The sequence below is a fragment of the Quercus robur genome, chromosome 10 (assembly GCF_932294415.1).
Source record: "Quercus robur chromosome 10, dhQueRobu3.1, whole genome shotgun sequence".
Lineage (NCBI taxonomy): Eukaryota > Viridiplantae > Streptophyta > Magnoliopsida > Fagales > Fagaceae > Quercus > Quercus robur.
The window spans coordinates 48,382,046-48,405,762 of record NC_065543.1 but is presented as its reverse complement, the minus strand read 5'-3'; the positions used below and the strand labels follow the sequence as shown (position 1 = coordinate 48,405,762).

The 23,717-nt window shown below is 34.5% G+C and overlaps 3 protein-coding genes across 5 annotated transcripts; all 3 read left to right on the top strand.

Annotated features, from left to right (window-relative positions):
* Positions 1 to 6,981: 6,981 nt before the first annotated feature.
* On the top strand, positions 6,982 to 9,220 carry LOC126703561 (U-box domain-containing protein 33-like). Of its 2 annotated transcripts, none has more exons than XM_050402521.1 (4): positions 6,982 to 7,410; positions 8,182 to 8,300; positions 8,409 to 8,527; positions 8,778 to 9,220. In XM_050402521.1, exons 1-4 carry the CDS (start codon positions 7,140 to 7,142, stop codon positions 9,061 to 9,063), a joined length of 795 nt encoding a protein of 264 aa, XP_050258478.1. In that variant the 5' UTR covers positions 6,982 to 7,139; the 3' UTR covers positions 9,064 to 9,220. The 2 variants fall into 2 exon arrangements, with proteins under 2 accessions (XP_050258478.1, XP_050258479.1); XM_050402522.1 differs by having other exon boundaries at positions 6,992 to 7,410; positions 8,841 to 9,220.
* A 1,913-nt stretch (positions 9,221 to 11,133) lies between these two features.
* Positions 11,134 to 16,144, top strand: LOC126703559 (DEAD-box ATP-dependent RNA helicase 20). Of its 2 annotated transcripts, none has more exons than XM_050402520.1 (10): positions 11,134 to 11,438; positions 11,560 to 12,245; positions 12,346 to 12,525; positions 12,621 to 12,782; positions 12,878 to 13,032; positions 13,496 to 13,588; positions 13,739 to 13,824; positions 13,904 to 14,130; positions 15,206 to 15,313; positions 15,464 to 15,698. In XM_050402520.1, exons 1-9 carry the CDS (start codon positions 11,383 to 11,385, stop codon positions 15,283 to 15,285), a joined length of 1,725 nt encoding a protein of 574 aa, XP_050258477.1. In that variant the 5' UTR covers positions 11,134 to 11,382; the 3' UTR covers positions 15,286 to 15,313; positions 15,464 to 15,698. The 2 variants fall into 2 exon arrangements, with proteins under 2 accessions (XP_050258477.1, XP_050258476.1); XM_050402519.1 differs by lacking the exon at positions 15,206 to 15,313 and adding an exon at positions 15,790 to 16,144 and having other exon boundaries at positions 11,137 to 11,438; positions 15,464 to 15,697.
* A 1,970-nt stretch (positions 16,145 to 18,114) lies between these two features.
* Positions 18,115 to 18,786, top strand: LOC126702288 (60S ribosomal protein L27a-3). The gene has a single exon (XM_050400955.1). It carries the CDS (start codon positions 18,194 to 18,196, stop codon positions 18,632 to 18,634), a length of 441 nt encoding a protein of 146 aa, XP_050256912.1. The 5' UTR covers positions 18,115 to 18,193; the 3' UTR covers positions 18,635 to 18,786.
* The last annotated feature ends 4,931 nt before the right edge of the window (positions 18,787 to 23,717 follow it).

Here is a 23,717-nt window from a genome sequence, read left to right as displayed (position 1 = left end):
GCAGCATGTTATAATTATCTCTAAAAAAAAAATAAAAATGGGAACCATTCCTTCATCATTATTCTAAACCCTACTACTAGTACTAGTAGTCTAATTGGAAAGAGGATCAATTGCAGTGGATGAGATCCCGTTGTTCTATGAATTACTAGGATTTGGATAGCTAATCTTTGAATTTGTACATGTATATATAAGTAAGAAGCAGTGTCAATCTTATCTCTTCTAATCAAAATTATTGAAGCTTTTCACTGTTCGATACTAGTTCTCCAAAATATAATTAGTCACACTATTTTGGCTGGGAGTAGTATTATTAAAGACAAAATTTAGCTACAAAATTGTTGTAACCTTAGGCTATAACCTTACTCAATATCTTTTTATTGGAGATGAATTTTGACAAATCCACCATTAGATTATATCTTCTTCTTATATCCTCCATACTTGCAAAACTTCTAGAAAATTAAAAATTAATAGCCATGTCATCAATAAATTGTTTAAATTGCAAGTTTTTTTGTAATTTAAAATTATGCATAAAATATAAATTTATAGATCATATAGTAAATAATATCCTATTGACACAAAATTAGGCTATAACCTTACTCAATAAAATAAACATTACTGCATATTTTGAAAATTTAACCATTGAATTGTATGTTCTTTACGTTTTTAATACATATGTCAAATTTTGTGTCAATCTTGGTAGTGGTAGTATCGGGATTTATTGAAGTGAAAACTCTTCTAAACCAAAATTATTGAAGTTTTTCACTATTTGATATCAGTTCTCTAAAATATTAGTCATTTTATTTTGGCATGGGCCGTGGAGTAGTATTATTGAATACTTTTGTCATTTCATCTACCATATTTGTCTTAGTGGTGGTGATGGGGGTCCAAAACTCAAACCACTATAACAGATTATAATGAATAAGTAACTGACTTGCACAATTTATTTATAAGAAATATAAGATAGAAGTTCCACAATGGGAGACCTAAACAATTGATTAAGAAGACGGGAGGGATGATAAATTATTCTAAGATATATAAATTGTTTTCCCGAGGTACAGTGAGTAAGCAAAAAAGCATAAATAAAACTTGGCTATACTCAGCTTGTGTAATTTTCTCTCTCTTGTTCTTCCCCAGGTTTTTCCCTCAATATCTCCTAACCCCTCTCTGTTGCACCCTCCTCCCCTTTTATAGACATTTTTCCTTTCCTTATCTCCCCAATTGGCCTGCTTCTAGCTAGATTTTCGGGATACTTGTCATATCATTCCTCTATTCTGCCTCCTTTTCATCATGAAATAAGACTTTTAGGAGTGTCTGTACTATTCAGGCTAATCTATATGCATTTAATGTGGAAGAGATTAGGTAAAGAACCTCTCATTAATGCGGAGGTAACTGACTCTGTGATTCTTATCCTTTCAGGGTGTTTCTTGAGGAGGACTTGATGGTGGCGGCATCTCAGATCAAGAAGGAATCGGTTGCCCATGGTCCCTTGCGTATCCTCCGAAGGACAAGTCACGCTTGTTACCTAGAATAAGAGTTTCAATAATGGTGGCTAACTCAGATCTCCACGAGACATGTTCTGGGGAATTGCCCTTTATTCCTCAGGTGTTCTTGCTCCTATCCACATTTTTGGACTTGGCCCATCTCTTAAAGTTTAACCTTCTAGGCCTCGGCTTGGAATCAAGTTCACCCCCTCCCCATAGTGGCCGAATTAGGAATTATTGAAGACTTTCCACTGCATTAATTAGAAATTATTGAGGTTATTATAGTATTTTGGATATATCAAAAAATTATTTCTCACAATTAATATTCATCATTGTGCAATTATACGTGTGAATCAAGGACATTTGTTTCATAACTATTATTTACAACTAGTATGTAACCCTATGCATATACACGAGTACAATTAAAAACAATTACAATTATATGGTTCAAATTATACTTTTTTTAAAAAAGGTTCAAATTATACATGGTATTAGCTTATACTTTTTTTAAACCATATATTTTTAAAATATGTAATGGTTTCTCATTATATATATATATATATATGATTTAGAATTATTAATTGGTTTTAGACTCTTTGATTTTTACACTTAATAATTCACCTACCACAAAAATAAAAACTTAGATTGACACATAGTGAAAAATTAGACTCCAATTGAAATCCAATTTAAAATTTAATTGGATTTGGACTCTTTGATTTTTATACTTAATAATTCACTTGGAAAAAAATTAAAAATTAAATAAGACACGTGACGCAAAATTGAAAATCTAATTAAAGTCTAATTAGATTTTCTCTAACCTTTACTTATTAATATATATATATATATATATATATATTAGGTTAAAATTCCAATTAATTTATTTTAGGTGAAATTCAAATTAGAGGGTTTTCAAGTCCTCAAAAATTCCTACAAATAAGGTTCATTGTTGTTGGTTGCCACTGTGCTATGCTTGCTATCTCCGCTAGGGCAACATCCTCTCTCTAATGCTTTTGCCTCTTTCTTCCTTCATCTATACCCAACACCTCAATCTTCAATAAATATAAATAATAGCTCCTTAAGTTTATGGTGGGCCTTTTGCTCCGCCTTTTTTAATAGGCTTGTTTACTTGTTTAATTATGACTTGCCTTGCCTTTTCTAAGTGATGGCCTTTTGGGGGCTGACCTGCCTTTTAGGCCCATTTATATAATCTGTCTAGACTCTAGTCTAGAGTCTAGTCCTCGCATGCATAACACCGTGTATTATTATTATTCTTTTAGTGTAAATGTATTTTTAGTTCTTAAATTTTAGTTTATTTATTTATTTTGGTCTCTAAATTTTAATTTTATCATTTTTAGTCCATAAATCAATTAATGTGTGTTATTTTCATCCTTTCTGTCAGTCAACCGACGAAAATATTTGAGGTGGCATGCTCTATGCTGACGGAGGAATTAAAATATTATAAAAAATGCTACATCAACATCTAATTTTTTTTTTTAATAATTTATCAATTTTAACTAAATAAAAAAAGAAAAAATATAATTAAAAACAATAAAATACATAAATTTATATCTAATTCATTTGAACAAGAACACACAAGAACATAAGAGTACAAACCTAGAACCAAACACAAACTCAAATTTAAGAACACAATAACAAACTTATTCAAGTCATCAGGTTATACAGTTACAGCTACAACTCTCAAACCCAAATCTCCTACAAAATCAATCTCTTAGAACTAAATCCAAATCTCCAGCAAAACAACCAAACCTAGAAGACCCATAAACCCAACAACCAAACCAATCTCCAAAAAAGCAAACCTAACCTTCAAACCCATAAATTTTCTTGAGAAACAAACACAAAAAATCCAGATTAGTTGAATTGTGAGAGAGAAAATGAATCGTCAATGAAGATCAGGTCAGATGCCCACAGGAAAAACAAACCAAAACCCCCAATTTTCTCAAACCTAAACAAAATAATCAAATCCAAAAATTATCAAACCAACGGTGAGCAAATCTGCTTATCCCTCTTCTGGGTTTTGATCATGGAGGCTTCGGTGCTTGGTGGGCAACATGGATCGGAGAAAACGATGGGCAACATGGCATCTCCCCCTTGTGTGTGTTGTGAAACTCAGATCAGTGGTGGCGGCTGTGGTTTCCTTCCTCACCATTCACTGCCACCAGCCACCATCAAGTTAGCCTCCTTGATCTCTCCCTTTATCTCTTCTTTTCTTGGACTCACCCACTCAGTGCCTATTTCTTTGATCCGTGATGGTGTGGGGGGTTAGGGTTGTTCAATGGTTCAAAATATGTTTGAGTTGTGGTTGAAATTTGATTGTAGGATTTGGTGGTGATGGATCTGGTAATGGTGGTGCTGGAGGTCATTCGAGTTTGGTGTTAGTGGATATGGGTTAGTGTGGCAGATTGTAGTGGTGGTCATTGGGTTTGATAGTTTAGGTTTTGATTTTTATGGAAGAACACAGCACCCATTTTTTATTTAATTTACAATTGATTTTTGGTGGAAGAATGTATACAAATTTTGGAATAGAAATTCTTTGAGTACTGTTCTTGTTATTTGGATTTGTGTTCTTATGATCTGGGTTCGTGTTCTTATGTTCTTATGATCTGGGTTCATATTCTTGTGTTCCTGTGATCTGGATTCATCTTCTTGTTTATTTTCATTCAAATCTGATGTATTTTTATGTTTTAAATTTTGTTTTTATGTTTTTTAATTTTGTTAAAATTAATATATATTTTTTAAAATTAGATGCTGACATAAATGCTGACATGGTATTTATTATTATTATTATTTTGTGACATTAGCATAGAGCATGCCACCTCAGATATTTTCGTCGGTTGATTGACAGAAAAGACGAAAATAACACGCGTTAATTGGTTTAGGAACTAAAAGTAGTAAAATTAAAATGTAGGGACTAAAATGAAAAAAAGCCAAAATGTAGGGACTGAAAGTGAATTTACACCTATTCTTTTAGGTTAGTTAGAAATATCATTGGTAAGTTTGGTAAGGTTGCCTATCATAATATCTTATAGACCCCATATAACTAAGAGTTTTGTGCACTAGGTGCGATATTTTTTTAAAATTGGTTAGAAATATTAATTACTAAATTCTAACACTCTGTTTGTTTCAATAGAAAATCTTGTGTAGAGATAGTTTTTCGTGTTTTTCAGTGTTTGGTAGCATTAAAAAGAAAAAAGTTAAAGGAAAACTATTTTTGGTCAACATAAAAAATATGGCTTATTTTTAAAGATTTTTTTCAACTAAAATTGTTTTGGAAAACAACTCTATTTCACAGCAAACTAAATAAGGGAAGTTTAGAGATTATTTTTCAATTAATTTAAAGTTGTTACCTAACATTGGAAAATAAGAGAGTTTTATAGAAAATACTTCTTGAAAAATGACTCATTTTCTATAATACATCATTGCTGAAATAAACAGAGCGTAAAAATGCTTTCCTTAGTTTGTAAGGGTGTTCAAGTATCGCTTGGGTTCAGGTTAGGAGTAGACCACCTCTTAACATGGTCCCTTTGGGCAAAGACTCTCCCACCTATTGTTTACTAATGAAATTCTAACACAAAAACATATCACAAATTTCACTCAAAAGCCATTAAACCAAGTAGATTACATGGCTTGGAATGCCAGGCCTTTCTTGCTTTGTGTATGTCTCTTTGCATGTGAAAAGGCTCGGGCTTTTCTTCCTCTTGCATTTACCATTTTACCATGAGGGAAATATAGGCCCAATAGATGAGTTCTGAATCTATGGGCTTGAAACCTTGTTTGTTTTATGGGCCAAATATTTCAATTTTCAAGGACTTATTTCTTTTGGGGCCGAATTGAAAGGAGGCTGTAGTCTTCATCAACTACCAACCACCATAAGAAATGTTAACCAATGGAAGAAAAAAAAAATCACAGGATGATTGAGAAATAATGAGGTGATAGCTATCTCCACGTTTTGCAATCTTTTGGAGACCCTTCTTTACAATCAAATCTATACCTTTCGGCAAAATGCTTTATGGAGAAAAATGGGCATCATCCTATATGGGAAATTAACAAATCAACTAACGTCTTTGTCCAAATTTAGTACCCACCCAACGTTTTTTTTCCTACCCTATAAATATGCATGAATTTTGTAATTTTGAAACATTATCATATAGTCAACTTCTGGTGAGAACCATACATTAAAACCCAAATTTAATAAATACCTGGGAAATACACAGCTAACGTAGAAACTAGAAAGTTCTAACTTACTTATTTAGTTAATTCCCAGCCTCCCTTTACACCTCCAGATTGATCAATTGCCAAGGCGTTGGCAGCCCCGTAGACAAGCTACCTAGGCCATGGCAGTCCAGCATGAGCACGCAGCCAAGGCATGGCATGCTTGCGTGCATTCTGCAGGACATACATGTCCTGCCTCATAAAATCATGACAGAAAGCTTTATGTGGTGTTATTCTACTTCTTAGTAAAAAAAAATGTTCTTTTTTATATATAAAATTCCAAGGATTAAATTCTTTGCATTTCTTCTATTAAAAAAAAAAAAAAAAAAACTTCTTTGCCTTTATACAATACTATGGATATCTATTTGAAGTAATTTTGTTATGGGCAAAACTAGCTCACAAATGTGTCCAGACCAATTCACAACACTAAATAACTAGTTTTAATTTTATCCTTTTATGGTCAAAATTTACAATTGAGTAAAATACAGTTAACACTCGTAAGGTCAATTTTGAAAAGTCTTGAATTTTGCTGATATTAGCCCAAATCTAAAGAGTGTTAATTGTATTTTACCCTTTAGAATTAAACAAAATTTGTTCATTTGCATTATAATTACATAGTTTTCATTTAGTATTAAAAGTTTAAATCCTTAATTTGCAACATATTGTAATTATTTGAAAAAAAAAATTATTCAGAAAACCTCTTTTCATTTACTTAAATTTAGACTAATTGGGATTTGGGACATAAGATTAAAAAAAGAAAAAAAGAAAAAAGAAAAAAGAAGATCATTTGGTCAAAAGAAGGAAATACTTATCTCATTTGGTCCAAAGATCAGAACCCTAATTGGGACATAAGACTTGCCATTCGGATTGTAAAAAGCCATACATCCCAGCAAAGGGTTGGGAAAACATAGTAATCAATTAAAGTGAGTAAACTAAATCCTACCACATTGTAAGGCCCATTTTTTTGTTTTTTGTTTTTTTTTTCAGCAAAAGACAGTACAATTACTTTTACACCTACTATACACTTTGTAAGGCCCATTTTGTGCTATTTCAGCAAGACAACACAAGTGGTTATATACCTAATACCTATCTATACGTAGGGTCATCAAAGACCCTTGTTTTAAAATATGAGGATAATAGAAAAAGATTCTCCATTCAATCTGTAAGGTCAATCGCATTGAACTAAAACAAGGCAAAAAAGTTGCCTTAAAGGCACGTAAGGAAAAGAAAAGAGAATGGGGGTATGTGACATATCCAATAAGCCTGCAAACCTTGACAAAAGAGAATCTCTCTCTCTTTATTTTTTTTTTCATTCTCTTTTGTTTTGTGGCTTTGAGAGCAACGACTCTGTCCCTTATAAAACTGCCAAGCCACTAACACCTAATCTTGGGAGAGGGACTTGGGAGCAAAAGAAAAGGGAAAGTGATCAAAATGGAAGAAGAAGAAGAAAAGAATGCAACATCAGAAGGGATGGAAATTCAGTATTGTAGTACAAGAATTATGTCACCAGAAATTGTGGAGATAGTAGAGGATAACAACAGTGTTACAACTAGCCGAGAAGACAGTGCTAACGACGTTTATGTAGCTGTCGGAAAGGATGACTTGGATGTACTGAAATGGGCTCTTGATCATGCTGTTTCCCCCGGTGCTCGGGTTTTTCTTGTCCATGTTTTCCCTCCTATCACCTACATCACTACACCTGGTAACACCAATGTTTACTGTCTTTGTTCTTTTTCTATATTTGGTTTTTGAGCTGAGGTTTCTCTGTAGTCAATATCATGTTGACTGTAGTAGTATGGATCTGATCAAACACTTGAAGCATCCAAAAAACTTTTTCTTCTCTAGTAACATGATTGTGCTTTATGTTCAAAAAAAAAAAAATGATTGTGCTTTGTAGTATAGCATGAGCTTAGTCCTTCTAGCTGCACTTTGACAGTAATTTTTATTATTATTTATATTTAAAAGCCAAACTAAATTATTTATAATTGCTTTCTAAATAGTATGTACTAGTGAAATTGTACAAAGGACCTTTAAAAAATTGTGAAAAAAGAAAAAGAAAAGAGGGAACTATATTGTGATAGACAGGTTATATGCTATAAATATATTACCATTGGCATCAGCATCCTTAAGAGTGCGCAGTGAGTCAATAATATGAGAAATGCAAGGAGAAAGATGAGGGGTCGGAATAAGTGTGCCAACTTTAGGTAGCCCAACTGAACTTTTGTGGTGGATGCTGATGTGTGTCAAATAATATTAGGTAGCCCAACTGAAACTTCTAGCAATGTGTACATGATCTATGCTCTTTACTACAATTGGATTTCAAAAGATGCGAGTCTATCATTTAGTCCAATGTGTGCTCAGTGCACTTTCCTCACTGATTGGTTCTAACTTTCCCATTCTCTTGATAAATCATGAAAAGAGATCTGTCAACTCTGCCTAACAATTGTTATCATTTTGAACCTTTTGTTGATAGTTGGAAAATTATCAAAGAGCCAATTAAGCAAAGAACAAGCCAGAGTTTACATAAATGAAGAGCATAACAGGAGGAGGAATCTCTTGCAGAAATATATCCGCTTGTGTAATGAGGCCAAGGTGCAGAATTCTGCACTCTGTAGCCAAATGACAGTTAATTACACATCACACACCAGAGAATGGATGATAAGAGCTTTTTTTTTTTTTTTTTTTTTCCCAATCTGACAGGTAACTGTGGACACAGTGCTCCTAGAGAGCAATATGACAGCCAAAGCAATCCTTGAACTTATTACTGTTCTTAACATTACTAACCTCGTCGTGGGAACCAAACGAACACCTTGCTCAAGGTAGTATGCCTGTTTTCTTAGACAACTTGGGTTTTGTAGATTCATTGTGGTTGATTTAATTTAGATAAGCATGATAAGACATTACATTTGTTTATTACAAATTTAGCTTAGGGCAATGCACACAATTGTGTTCATTGCTGCTAGCCTTGGGAATCTTGCTTTCATCCGGATAAACTTTCATGCATATCTATACAAAAACTGAGTTGAAACTCTAGCTTTTGACAAAGCTGATATCTAAATCTACTGATAGAGTGACAGGTGACTCTAAACCGATGAATTTGCGATTTAACGGGTTGTGCTCATCATTCTTCAGGAGACTAGGGAAAAAAATGGCAAAAGGAAAATTTATCAAGAAGAATGCACCCGAATTTTGTGAGGTGACCATTGTTCATGATGGGAAGAAGGTTGTTGATAATCAACAGGTAAAAGAGCTGGTACATTCATCTCTGGCATCCAGTCCCAGTAAACCAGAAATTGCACGCCAATCCGAAAAGAACTTCTTTGAGTGTGTGTGCTTTTCGGGCAAGTTCAATTGAAAGCTTGAAACTGATATGTTAGCTTGAAAATGAATATGGTGGTATTTGCAGAAGGTACATTTTTCAGAATGGTTTAATAGAATAAAAAATACTCTCCACACAGACGCACACACTGGATATACACATTATATGCAAGAGACTTGAAGCCATTTATGCATCTGTGGGTGGATGAAATACAGTATCTCCACATATGAAATATGCTAGCAATTAAATGATGGCGCCAAATTACTGCATGAGCAACAGTTGAGACAGATAACATCCTGTGAAACACTTACAATAAAAGCACTACACTTGTGCACAAGGCCAGGACGCAAGAGTTTACTTGAGTCCTTTTTTTTAGATAATTCTAGAGTTGGGCGAGGGGGATTTATATCCTAGATGTTTCAATTGAAAACACTTGTACAAGAGTTTTGATGAGGTTACTCGAGTCTTGACAGGATGTCACTACGAAGATGATATAATATATAGAGCAAACTAATTTTTCGAATTAACTAGAGATCAAATTTATCTCACCTACAAAAAGAGTGGTATATTTATGATACAATTGCAAGTTTGCAACAACTATCATAAACACAACCATTTTTATTGCCTAAGCAATTAATAGCCCATGCTTGAACTTGAGCTATGGGGGTTCATTCATAGACTGAATGATAAAAGGCAGATCAACATCATAAACTCAAGAAAATCACCAGCCACTGACTGTCTTTAAGTAACCTGTAATGCTAAAAATGTAGGAAAATACTACCCATTTCTTGGTTAGAGCAAACTCTCAACCAGTATTGTCTAACTCAAACAAGTGTAAAGATGCAAACACAAAGTTACTTCTAAAAATTAAAAATTAAAAACAAACACAAGTTTTATCAAACAAACAAGATTATGTAGTAACTAGTTAGGTGTTAGGCGTAAATTTACAAGTCAAGCTCCGAATAATCCACTATAACTAACAAGTTTACAATGGTGTTATACTCAAGTTTTATCAAACAACTTGAGCTTACACAACGAACTTCAAGAAATACAGTATTACCCAACTTCACCACAATGAAATATCAATAATGCTATAGACACAATTTTTTTCATAACAAATTTCACAATTATTGAGCTAATCGATTATAAATGGTGGACACGATGACATTCATGGACTCCACTTTTTTTCCATCAATCACAATCAATTAACTTAGCAGTTATGAAATTTGTAAGCTTGTGTGTTGTTGATGAAATATTTCAAACCCTTTTTCAAAGAACCACAAACATTTTTGAGACTCGAGCTTCAAGAGTAATTCTAGTACTATATAAAATATTACAACTTTTTCCACAACTACCCTACATGGTAGACGGTGATTGACTATTTGTTACTTTCAAGTAGGCTTGTCCACGAGTTGGTTTGGACCCAACCCGGACTTGACTTGCCAGCATCAGGTGGAGGGCAAAGGAACCCAAAATCAACCGCAGGCGTTTATCGAGCAAGTCAGTTTGGGGTTCGAGTGGGGGTTGGTTGATTTGGTCAGTCGCTAGAATCTGCAAAACTTCGCCAAGAACTGCAAAATGTCGCCAGGAAGTGCAAAGCGTTGTCAAAAATTGCAAATTCTTTGCTGGAATCTACAAATTTCACTAAAAATTGCTAGGATTTGCTTGTATTTGGCTTGATTTTGTCGAATTTGCCCAAATTTCTTATATAGCTCTGGTCAGGTTCAGGTTGCTCTGGTTTTGGAGAAGCAAACCCATTACTCGACCCGCCGACATCGATTTTTGGAATCGAAAACCCATCATCGATTGATTGGAGCTTCAGTTCGAGTCAAAATCGGGTCGACATCGAGCGATATGGTCAGTTTTTGGGCTTTAGTCGGGTTTGGACACCTCTACTTTCAAGTGAATCACTATTTTTTCTCTATCATTCATAGTTTTCCACATAAACAATTGTAGCAAAAGTGGTGATAATCTTTTAGAGCTTCAAATAGTAGTATTTGTGTATAAAAATTGATCAATGGGCCTCACTCATGAGAAGAGGGAAAAAAGCCCACAGTCCAGCCCAGGTCAACTCACTGCTAAAGAGTTTGGTATTGTGAGCCTGTGACACCCACCGAATCAGATTCATTCACCCATAGATATTTTCCCTCCCAACAAAATCAAGAATCTCTCTCTCAAGTCTCAACTCTCCTATTTCACCCAAAAATTCTCAATTTTCTCACACAAACTGAGAAAAACTAAACCCTAATTTTTATTTCAACTCTCAACTTTTTCTTCTTCTTCTTGTTTCCAAACCCTAGTTCCCTCTTTTTTCCGTCACCCACAGTAGTACCAAAAGAAACCGTACTACCAAACATGAGCCTATACGACCACCGCTACGGCGATCCGAATTCCTATCGCGAGCGTCGAAGGTAAGCTTTTTCACGCAGATCCCTTTTTTTTTTTAACGTTTGGTTGCAATCGGATCAAAAAGTTTGTGTTTTTTTTTTTTTATGTTTGTGAGGGTAATTGTAGTTCTTTCTCTATATGCAGTGATTTAATTGGTCCTCCAGCACCGGTGGCTCCGCCAGTTATTGGCGTTGCCGCTTCGAGCTATGGCCGTGGTGGACCTGTGCCATACGGAGGCGCTGCTCCTCCTCAGGTTTATGGTAGAGGAGGAGGAGGAGGAGGAGGAGGAAGTGGTGGGTCGGGTAGTTTTAATGGGTACCCGCCTTTTCAGCCGCCTGCTGGCCGATTTGATGTTGGCCGAGGCAGCAGTGGTGGTAGAATTGGGAATGGAAATGTTGGGGATAGAAGAATTGGTAATGTAGGGCGTGGTGGTGGTGGGAGAGGGTTTGATTCGGGGAGTGGTGGTGGTAGAGGTGGTATAAGTCGCGGTGGAGGAGATAGGGATGGCCGAATTGGGGGTAGGGGTTATGGTGGTGGTCGTGGTGGGAGTAGTAGTTTTGGTGGTGGCGGGAGGGGATTCGATGGGCGTGGTGGTGGAAGAGGAGGTAGGCATGGTGGGGGGTCAAGAGGGGACTTGGACAACATTGCTTTGCCTAAGCAGGATTTTGGGAGTTTGGTCCCTTTTGAGAAGAATTTTTATGTTGAGACTCCTTCCGTGCGGGCAATGAGTGAGCATGAAGCTGTGGTTTATAGGGTGAGGCGGGATATCACGGTGGAAGGGCATGATGTTCCAAAGCCAATTAGGATGTTTCACGAAGCTAATTTCCCCGGTATATATTTTTACATAAGTATATTTTAGTATCGGTTGTTGCTTTCGGTATTGAGTTTGTATGTTGTATCTTAGCTTATTGATGTAATTTGACATGTTAGATTACTGCCTTGATGCGATTGCAAAACTGGGTTTTGTTGAGCCAACACCAATTCAGGCTCAAGGATGGCCGATGGCTCTTAAGGGTAGGGATTTAATTGGAATTGCTGAGACTGGTTCTGGTAAGACTTTGGCATATCTGCTTCCGGCTTTGGTCCATGTCAAAGCGCAGCCTCGATTGGGTTGGTATTGTTTGCCCTTTTTGAAGTTTAGGTTGCCACTCTTTATAGTGCAGTTTATGCTTATGTTCAGTAATATTTTTGTTACATTCATTCAGTACAAGGTGAAGGTCCCATTGTATTGGTATTAGCACCTACTAGAGAATTAGCTGTCCAAATTCAAGAAGAAGCTCTAAAATTTGGGTCACGTGCTAATATTAGAATTACTTGCATATATGGTGGTGCTCCTAAAGGGCCTCAAATTCGCGACCTTAAAAGAGGTACTTGTGTTGGTTTTCTGTGTGGTTTGTTTTGCTGTTCATAAATATGTGGATTTGGCTGATGAAAATAACAATATTATATTGCTATATGGCAGGTGTGGAGATTGTTATTGCTACACCTGGCCGACTGATAGATATGTTGGAAGCTCAACACACAAACTTGCGAAGAGTGACCTATCTTGTGTTAGATGAGGCTGATCGAATGTTGGACATGGGATTTGAGCCTCAGATAAGGAAAATCGTATCCCAGGTATGATACTCTCACATTGGAGTTATTTTGTGCAAGCCATTATGGATTGAAGGACAGACTTAGACACTGGGGCTGTTAGGACAATAGCACTTAGCAGTATTTTGGATGTGTTCTTTACATAAGGATTAGGTTGTTTTAGTCAATTGATTTATTCCTGATGTAGAATCATGAGCTTATAGATTGAGCTGCATTGGTAGCATGAGTGTAGTGAGCTTTTCTTTGGTGGGAAAATGAACAAGCTTTTCATGCCTTTATTGACATGAAAGGAATAAAAATATTAGCAAATAGCAATCTTCTCCTGTGGTGAGAAGTTTTACTGGGCCTTTTTTGAAACATTCTGTTAGAACTATAATTAATTTACTTGAGCAAGACTTTGATCCATGATGAACATCATCTCACCTTCGTTTATATCTTTCTGCTTTAAAAGTTGCTACATTACTAAAATGGTGTTTCCTCATTACAGATCCGGCCAGATAGACAGACATTGTATTGGAGTGCCACATGGCCAAGGGAGGTTGAAACTCTAGCAAGGCAGTTTTTACGCAATCCATATAAGGTTTATCTTCTAAAATGGATGTGTGTTCATACACGCATACACATGCACATATTCTTGTAAATTGATGCTTAATTGCTTATCCTCTTTTGTGCTTTTTGGCTGAAAAATTTATGCTCACTTAGTGTACTTTTAATTGTTGTGACCTTTCAGGTTATTGTTGGATCATCAGATCTGAAAGCAAACCAGTCTATAATTCAAGTTGTTGAAATTTTGACAGATATGGAGAAATATAACAGGTATGTTATCATAACTGGTGTCAGTAAAAGACTGATGTTTTGTTTTACTGATCTGACACAGAATGTTATGTTTATGCAGGCTGATTAAACTCCTTAAAGATATGATGGATGGGAGCCGAATTCTGATATTTATGGAGACAAAAAAAGGATGTGACCAAGTTACAAGGCAATTGAGAATGGATGGATGGCCAGCTTTATCCATACATGGTGATAAAAACCAGGCCGAAAGGGACTGGGTCCTTGCTGAGTTTAAAAGTGGCAGAAGTCCTATAATGACTGCCACTGATGTTGCTGCACGGGGTCTTGGTAGGATCACTGCATGCTAGGAGTCTTAGGTTTTTTCATCTAGGTCTTAAAAATTCCAAAGATAGGCGAGTCGGCCGGCTGCTGTCCAGTATCCTAAGAATATAATTTGTGGTTTGGGTGCGAAGGGAGGAGCCATGATTTGTCATGACTGGGACTGCTCATTTTTTATTCACACGCAATATCTTTCTACTGCGTTAAGGGATTTATTATTCATGAGTTGGATGAAGGGGCAAGGTTTCTCATCTTAATCATGCTCCTAATCTTACACGGACACTAGGAGCATAGTTTCACTGTTATTGCTGGAATAACAGATGTTAAAATTTTTGGTGGAGGTTTGTCATGAGCCTTGTAGCTCAACTGGTTGATAGCTCCTCGTGTTTATAAATGAGGCATCTAGGGTTCAAATCCCTCTCCTCCAATTTTGAATTATCAAAATTTTTGGGGGAGTTTTGTCAAGAGCCTTGTAGCTCAATTGGTTGGTAACTCCTCATTTTTATAAATGAGGCATCTAGGGTTCAAATCCCCCTTCCCCAATTTTTGAATTATCAAAATTTTTGGGGGGAGGTTTGCCATTTATATTATTAAAGCGAGATAGATATTTTATATTGACTAAAATATTGTTTACATCCCTAAAGTTTGCATGAAGTTCATTTCCCTAAACTTTAAAAAGTTATTTTTTTGTCCTTTTAAAGAGATTTTTCCGATAGTTTAGGGATTGAAAATAGGGACAAAAAAAGAACATTTTTTTCAAATAGTTTAGGTATGAAAAAACAAATCTTTTTATAGTTTTAGCACCAAAAGTGTAACGTTTTCAATAGTTTAGGAACAAAAAAAAGTACTCTTTAACACTTAGGGATGAAATTCAAAATTCATGCAAACTTTGTGAACAAAAACAATATTTTAACCTATTATATTCATAGGACTGGAAAATCCCTCCCACTTCCACTCCTTTTTAAATTCATTAGGAAGTAGAGCTGGCTTTTATGTGGTTGGCTACTGACTTTTTGCTAGAAGTGTTGCTCCTATTATCAAGTGTCTAATTAACATAGTCAAGGTTATCGCTGCCCATCCACAGTTATGGAGCTGGTTGTTGTCGCAGTCCGGTTGACTCACACATGCTTATGCATTGATTGGATATGGAAGTGGTGGTGGTGAAGCTGCTCCTTATCCCTGCAAGGTTAAGGTGGGCACATTTATATGATGAATGTGTTATCTTAAATTTGATCTCTCAGATCTTAGGGGAGCAGGGATAAGGATATTTGCAGTATTCTCCGTGTTTAATACCTTGCTATTTGTTTCATTTTTAACTAAACTCTTATTTCATTGGATGCAGATGTGAAGGACATCAAATGTGTGGTCAATTATGATTTTCCGTCAAGCCTTGAAGATTATGTCCACAGGATTGGCCGAACTGGTCGGGCAGGAGCAAAGGGGACTGCGTTCACCTTTTTCACCCATGCAAATGCAAAGTATGCTAGGGATCTTATCAAGATCTTGCAAGAAGCTGGGCAGGTTGTGAATCCTGCACTCTCTAGCATGGCTCGTTCAGCTGGTTCTGGTCTAGGAGGTAACTTGTTGAAATTTTTGGATAGTATCAGTGCCGTGTAAATCTGAGGTGTAAATTGGAAAGATTAACATTTTATTAATTTTTGGGTGCAGGATCTGGGGGAAACTTTCGCTCCAGAGGACGAGGAGGGTTTGGCAATCGGTCTCAGATTTCAGGCTCTAATACTATTCCCCTTGGTGGAAGGAGACCTTGGTAGTGTGTTACTGCTGCTGCTGATAGCCGTAATGTAATTTGATATAAACTTAGGATAGTCTGTAGAGAATGATTTATGTCATGGTTGCAGCTAGCTTACTTTCACTTTTGGCATCTTTTACTGATTCATGCTAAAGAAAAAACAAAATTAGTCGTGTTGTATTTTTAAATTCTTGAGCAAAATTTATTGATGTTGTATTGTCTACCATTGAAATTCAGCCAAACAAGAAGTATTACATAATTTGACTTCCAGCTGATACTATCTCTGATGCTTAGTATATGATATGCCATAATAGTTGCTTTAAGCTGTGTTTTGTTCCACTTTTTTTTTTGGTTGAGGAAATAGTCAAAGTGTGACAGGATGGATTGCTACTAGCGAGTTTTTAATGGTTTGCAATATTGCCAATTTGTGAGACACATTTTGTAACATACTGACATGGAGATGAAGATAGAAGCTTAATAAATCATACTATTATGAATAAAGATGCAGAGGAAAATTTATGGAAAGACAGGAAGACTCTGTCTAGGTCGACCGTTGGAGCTGCTGCTGTAATATGATCAATTTACATGGGAGTAGAGGGCATCGTATTTAATGGGGTCGTGTGAGCACTGAATAATGGAACTAGGTATTTGTCTTCTGGGCCAAAAATGATCATTCGACAAACCCCATTAGGTTTCACTCATTTTTATATTGAATGAATTGGGACCAAAAAAAAAAAAATGCAAAACTATAGGTTTACACTACTTAGAAAGAAGATTTTTGAAAATTAAATAAATAAATGACCAACTCTCTATTTTATTTTATTTATAACTAATTAAAGGTTGAAATTATTGTTGAGGTGTGTGTTCTAGTGGCAAAAGTGTATTCCTATGCTATATGGTTTGGTTGGTAGGAGATATTGGTCTTTTGCCCTTATTTTGTAAAGAATCTGGCACAATGTCCTTGTTTTGAAATTATTTAGGTCCGTGTCCTTGTTTTAGTACTCGATTTTAAAAAAATTGAGTTACAAGTGGAACTCGACATTAGCAATGTCGAATTTTATGCATATTTTGCTACTTAATTAAAAAAAATTAAGTGAAACTCGATTTGCTAAAGTCGAGTTTCAATTAAAAATTTACATATAACTCGATTTTGTTAAAATCAAGTTTCAAAAAACAAGTTTCAAAAACAGGGACATGGACCTAAATAGTTTCAAAACAGGGATATATTGCTGTTATTTTTGCAAAATAAGGATAAAAACCCAATATTCCCTTGGTTGGTATCAAGTCCTAAGTTTGAATCCTTACAATTTATTTGTGAGGGGAAAAAAAAAAAGAAATGGAATGGATTCAAAAAGGGATTTATTTTATCTTATTTGAAAGTTTAATAGAAATGAATGAAATAATTACGAGAGAATGTTTATTTCATTTTATTCCCTCCTAAGTACTTTTTTCTAAAAGTGAGATGAACACTCATTTTTTTAATGAAATAAAGATAGAATATTTTATACTAATTTTGAGAGAGAGAGAGAGAGAGAGAGAGATATATATATATATTTATATATGTATGGTGAATGGTATTAAAGTATAACTATAGGTTAATCGCATAAATCCACCGTAAATTGGAAGGGGGGGGGGGGGTAGCATTTGCAATCACCATTGGATGGTAACAAATTTAGCAATTTGCAGTTTCACACCCATTGTTTATATGAACGTTAACTATAATATTTATATGTTATGCGAGTAAACTTTGGAAGAAAAAAATACCATAACTATCTTACATTACATAAAGACCTTCTTTTTTTTTATCCCTAATTTTTTATTTATCCCTAACTACATTGCTTTGGACTCATCTCTCTCTTCACAAAAATATAATTTATACTATTAAAAAAAAGGTAAAATTACATTTTTAAACCTAATAATTTAAAGAGCATAACAAATAAAAACCTAAAATTTGAAAAAAAGAAAAGAAAAAGAAACCCTAATTATCACACCGTTTCGCTTGCCTTCACAGAAATTTAATTTGTTATTTTATTTTTAAAACTTTAAGTTTAATTTAATTTGTTATTTTGTTATACTTATAAATGAAAATAAATGCTAAAATATATATATTTTAAATGAAAATAAAAAAATAAACGAAAAAAGAAAAAGAAAAAAAGAGGGACCTTGATGTAATAAGATTAGAAAAAAGGTCAAATATGTAAAAAAACACACCTTAAGTCTCACCCTAGCATCTATAAAACCCTTCACAAACTCATTTCCTCACCTCCGCCGCACACAACATCCCAAAGTTCTCTCGAGTTCTAAGAAACAACACCACCCACCATGACAACCCGCTTCAAGAAGAACCGCAAGAAGAGAGGACACGTGAGCGCCGGACACGGCCGTATCGGCAAGCACAGGAAGCATCCGGGCGGTCGCGGAAACGCCGGAGGCATGCACCACCACCGTATCCTCTTCGACAAGTACCATCCTGGTTTCTTCGGCAAGGTGGGTATGAGGTATTTCCACAGACTCCGTAACAAGTTCCACTGCCCCATTGTTAACCTCGACAAGCTCTGGTCCCTCGTGCCTCAAGAAGCTAGAGACAAGGCTTCTAAGGATAGCGCTCCTGTGATCGATGTGACCCAGTTCGGGTTCTTTAAGGTTCTTGGTAAAGGTGTTTTGCCTGAGAACCAGCCTGTTGTTGTGAAGGCTAAGCTTGTGTCTAAGATTGCCGAGAAGAAGATTAAGGAGGCTGGTGGGGCTGTTGTTCTTACTGCTTAGGTTTTATTATCAAATGGGTTTTTGGAATTTTTCGTGTTTTTGTTTTGTGGGTTTTAGTTTTTTATTGATTTGAACGTTGTTTAGTTACTGTTGGATCTGACATTTTGGATATCTATTTTATGAGAAATGTTATAAGTTTCAATTTTACGTAATTTTTTTGTTGTTGTTGTTGATTTGGTTGTGTTGGATTGTTGTTTGTGAGTTTTTTAGGTAGGAAATGTTTTAAAGATGGGATTTTTTTGAGTAAGGTGGTTGCGTTGTGATGTGTGAGAATAATGTTTTTAATAGATTGTGTTGTGTTTTATGTGAGTTAAAAACTAGGCTTTGTTGTTGTTGTTGTTGTTGTTGTTGTTGTTGTTGTTGTTGTTATCACTAGATTGAGTGATGGGTCTAGAAATGACTTCCAAATTTTATGATTTATTGTTTGAATTTGATAGTCTGAACAAAATGTTGTGTAAAAAATAAGACTTTTATGAATATTTGGTTCAGGAGTGAGCTAATGAGTTCTAGTTTAATTAGCATTATCTCCCCTTGTAAGAGGAAGGCAGAGGGTTTAGGGTTTGAGGCCTGCTGGTGTGTGTATAATTCCCGAGCGGAGAAGGAATGAAAAAGAAGAGTATTAAGAGATATTGATTTCTTGGGTTGTCAATGTCATTGGCTTGTCACTTATGAATATAGATTGAGTGTGTACTAATTTCTGGCAAATTCAGTTCTCTGAATAAATTTGCAGTATATCTTTTGCGTGGTGAAATTGCTTTGAGGTTGTCTTAATTGTTCTAGATTGTAATTACTGTGCTGCGGTTTCAATTTAGGTCTAATTATGAAACAATTCAATTAATGCTATATGTTGAGTGCTTCTTGGCTGGTTAGTTTTGGAATTAATCGTTGTGTGACTCTTTCATTTTATATAGTATTTATTATGCAGATGTAGGTGTCTGGTTGTATTTTGGTATAATGAAGTAGGCACTACTCTAGTCAAAATATTGTGGGAGATGATTTTTAAGCACTGGTTATTATATCTCAGTGTCTTTGATAGCGTTTGCTTGCATAGTGTGAAATGCATAGCAATTTGGAGGTCTCTCTGCACCTTATTTAGTTGTGTGCGCTTCTCTACTGAACTGATACCACTTGAGCTTTTCTAAAGTGATCATACTGTATCATTTAATTTGAGGTGGATGTGTCATCATCCTATGAATTTTTTCATTAGTTATGCTTGTGTGAGGCATGATAGGGATTTTGAGGTTTGTTGACTTGTTAGACATTAGAATTGTTAGTAATTGTTTCCTTTAGTAACCTAGCATGAATCTCTCACTTCTGATCCATGTTGTGGTCAGAAGAAGGGAATAATTACTAATTAGCCTTTGATATTAATTGTCATAAATCTTTAGGTCATGTTTATATAAGCATTGTTGAGAGGTTGCGCATATTTGATTGCAATCTGCTGATTGCACAATTTAAGTAGTGGTTTTGTGTTGTAAATACAGCATTAATTAATGACGTGCAGTCTACTTTAATGAAATGCTATTTTGTCCTGAAAGCTTGTCCTACTGGTGATTTGGGGAAGTCAGAATATATATATAAGACTGAATAAGTAGGTTTTTGCATGTTTGTGTCTGAATTTCTATCATCATAAACTCAATTGTGAGGGTATGACCTAGGGTCTCATCTCTCATACAATGATTTCAGGCAATTTAAAGAATTGAGAAGCCAGACATTTGGAATCAAATTTGTGGAAGTAGTTTTTATGGGTACAAATAATGTAAGTGGAGTTGGCTAAACATTCAGTTGGTACTTTTTTTGTCAAACAACTGATATGAGTTAAGCTTGTGTTAGTTTGATCAAAGAACCAATTAACCTACCATAGAAGATGCAACTCTATTAGTGTAAAGTACTAGAGCTAATGCTACCTTCTCTTTTTTTATAATTGTTATATTTGGAGTTCGAGACTTTAGAGGGAGAGTAGAGTGAGAGATTCCATAACCAACTTGAAACAGGCCAATTCAGTTATTTTGATATGACATACCTTCTCTTACTATTGCTTTTCTCAAAAAGAATTTTCCTTAAAATTGGGTTGGAGGAAAATTGAGTGTTGTTGCCTTGGTAATCACATGACCTGTTCAATGGTCATGTAACTTATTTCATATATGTTTATGCTCATTTGAATATGCACAAAATAGATTGGAGGATGTTTCTCTGACTGATATGAGTAAATTCATGTATATTATGTGACTGATATGAGCAATATAGGGGCAAATTTAACAGCTGACAAGAAAGTTACACCAGGATCCATGTTTGAATGAGTTTTTATCCCGTCTCTCTTATCTATGGTTATCTTCCCGCAACTCTGAATATGTGGATTTGGTTGATATGTTTAATAAAGACAAGTTGGAATATATGTAAGACTGAATATATGATTTTCTCCTGAGTTAGCATTAAGGATGATTGATATGATTTTCATTCCAATAGTTTTTGTGGGTTGTGGGGAATCGTCTTTCCTGAAATGCATGGGAGAGGTGGTGGTGTGTAATATTATTACCTGTAAAAATGTTTTATTCATTAAGTGTTACTGCAGGTTATACTCTAATGACGAATGTGCCAGCATGCCCAAAATACTCCAGAAATTAAAATCTTGCGCATCAAGGAACTCTGGCACTCTTTTTTCATAACTATAAGCCTATCAAAATAGTTTTTTTCAAAAAGGGGTTGACAAATTTATTCATAACTCTTTAAAAGCCTATCAAAATAGTTTTTCAGAAAGGGGTTAAACTAGGTCCAGTGCACTAACCCTGTGTCCTTTCTAAAAATGGATAAAGCCCAAATGCATGAATCAAGTCTATGTGTCCTCTTCAAAGGAAAATTTGGGAGTTGTAGATTGGAGGGTAAAAGAGGATTTTTATCATCTATCTTGGGCTTAATGAGAAGAACGGTTTCTGTATTTGCTCACTTTGCATAAAGCTAAACACACTGTAGAACTTTTTTGTATTTGCTAACTAATTTCACATACCCAACAACAGCAAATGCTTTCCAAATCATTTTCTCAAAAAAAAAAAAAAAAATTGCTTTGCAAATCCTAGAATCATCACCATTTGATGTTGATTTTCAAAATCCAGAAAATTTAGCAGGTCTTGGTAGCTGCATTTCCCTTTAGGGAAGAAACCAAATAAAATTGAGTCAACCAAATTGCCTGAAATTGTGAAATGGCATAAAACCAAAACACACACACATCTATATATATATAATAATAGGTAAAGCTAAGAAAAAATCCAATTAAATTTCAAATTGGAATTCAATTAGAGTCTAATTTTGCGTCACGTGTTCTATCTAATATAAGTTTTTAAATTTTTGTGCCAAGTGAGTTAATTCAATGTAAAAATTAGATTTCAATTAGAGTTTAATTTTGCAACATGTGTCCCATTTAATCTAAATTTTTTAATTTTTGTGCCAAATAAGTTAATTTAGTGTAAAAAATGAGGAGTCCAATATAAGTAAACCATCAAAAACATAATTTTTGAATGATTTTATATTTATGAGCTTTTTTTTTTTTATAGAACTAAAAACGATTCAAGTTTATAAGTCATCTATATATATATGTCCCATCTAATCGAATTTTTTTAATTTTTGTGCCAAATAAGTTAATTTAGTCTAAAAAACGAAGAATCCAATATAAATAAATCATAAAAAATCTAATCATATATCTAACACTATATATAAAATTAGAGGAAGAGAGAGTTTGAATGATTTTATATTTATGAGCCCATTTTTTTGTATAACTAAAAACAATTCAAATTTATAAGTCATCTATCTATCTATCTATCTATATATATATATATATATATATTAATAGGTAAAATTTAGAGAAAATCCAATTAGATTTTACAATTGAAGTCCAATTTTGCGTCATGTGTCCTAAATTATTTATTTTTAAAGAGAGTTTTATTTCTTAATTTTGAAATAAAATATGGGACCATATCATAAATATCCATTCAAGTTAATTATTGTATACAAAAACCAAAAAGTTTAGAATTAATGAACATAAAAATATTTTAAAAATGGACAATTTACATTTTCTACCTAATAACATTCTTACAAAACTTTTTAAAGAGTTAATATATGACTATCAATAATATTTAAATTATATATGTAAGAATTATACTATGCATCTTAATGTGTATCTTTTATGTATATCTATGCATATGCATGAGGTTACAAGCTAGTATATATATTAATTTTATAAATGAAATCTCATTGCTCAAGATTACAGGTGGGTATTTCACAAATCTAGAATCATGACCATTTGATGTTGATTTTCAAAATCCAAAAAATTTATCTAATTTCTATGCACAAAGTTTCTGTCCATTATATTCAGCAAATACCAAAATAAGTTTACTCTGTATTTAGAAGAAAAGGCGGTCAATCTAAATTTACCCACTTTCATGATTCAAAATCATATATGGTTATATTTGCTTGAATATCAGAACATCCACTCTCCCTTCTTGAGAAAACTGATTTTCTGGGCATTTGGTTGGAGAGAAGGGGAGGATGAAAAATTGGTAAGATCCAGGTGTTTGCTTTCATGGCACACTAAATTTTTATCTCTCTAATTTGGAGAGAAAATAGAGGGGAGAGGAATAGTTGCAGTTAATCACTGAACTACCCCTCTTTTATTTTTTTTAGTTTCCCAGGTGTGGATGCTAGTTGCTTTTTCACTTTCTTTTTTCCTTTCCTGGGTATAGATCTATTGGGTGTTCTTCCTTCCCTTTTTTTTTTTTTTTTTTTTTTTTAACATTTCTTTATCTAGGCATGATTTTTCTTTTTTCATTTTTAATAAACTTATGTGATTGCCTTTTTTTTTTTTTTTGCCACTTTTTAAATTTTAATTGGGCATCGTTTTTTAACAAGGGCATATGAGTAAATTTATATAAGCTTACTTTTTTTATCCCTCTACTTTTTCACTCCCAACCAAACACAAATGAGGGGAACTAAAATCTCTTCTATCTTCCTACTTTTCCTAAGTGTGAATGCTGGCTACTTTTTCACTTTCTTTTTTCCTTTCCTGGGCATGGATCTACTAGTTGCTTTTTTT

What these genes read in the sequence shown, in the direction of transcription:
- LOC126703561 (XM_050402521.1), top strand. Translation starts at nt 7,140, where the DNA reads ATGGAAGAAGAAGAAGAAAAGAATGCAACATCAGAAGGGATGGAAATT. An exon ending in CACCTACATCACTACACCTG is followed by an intron (nt 7,411 to 8,181) that starts GTAACACCAATG and finishes TTTTGTTGATAG; the next exon opens with TTGGAAAATTATCAAAGAGC. An exon ending in GCTTGTGTAATGAGGCCAAG is followed by an intron (nt 8,301 to 8,408) that starts GTGCAGAATTCT and finishes CCAATCTGACAG; the next exon opens with GTAACTGTGGACACAGTGCT.
- LOC126703559 (XM_050402519.1), top strand. Translation starts at nt 11,383, where the DNA reads ATGAGCCTATACGACCACCGCTACGGCGATCCGAATTCCTATCGCGAG. An exon ending in CAAAGCGCAGCCTCGATTGG is followed by an intron (nt 12,526 to 12,620) that starts GTTGGTATTGTT and finishes ACATTCATTCAG; the next exon opens with TACAAGGTGAAGGTCCCATT. An exon ending in TGTTGCTGCACGGGGTCTTG is followed by an intron (nt 14,131 to 15,463) that starts GTAGGATCACTG and finishes CATTGGATGCAG; the next exon opens with ATGTGAAGGACATCAAATGT.
- LOC126702288 (XM_050400955.1), top strand. Translation starts at nt 18,194, where the DNA reads ATGACAACCCGCTTCAAGAAGAACCGCAAGAAGAGAGGACACGTGAGC.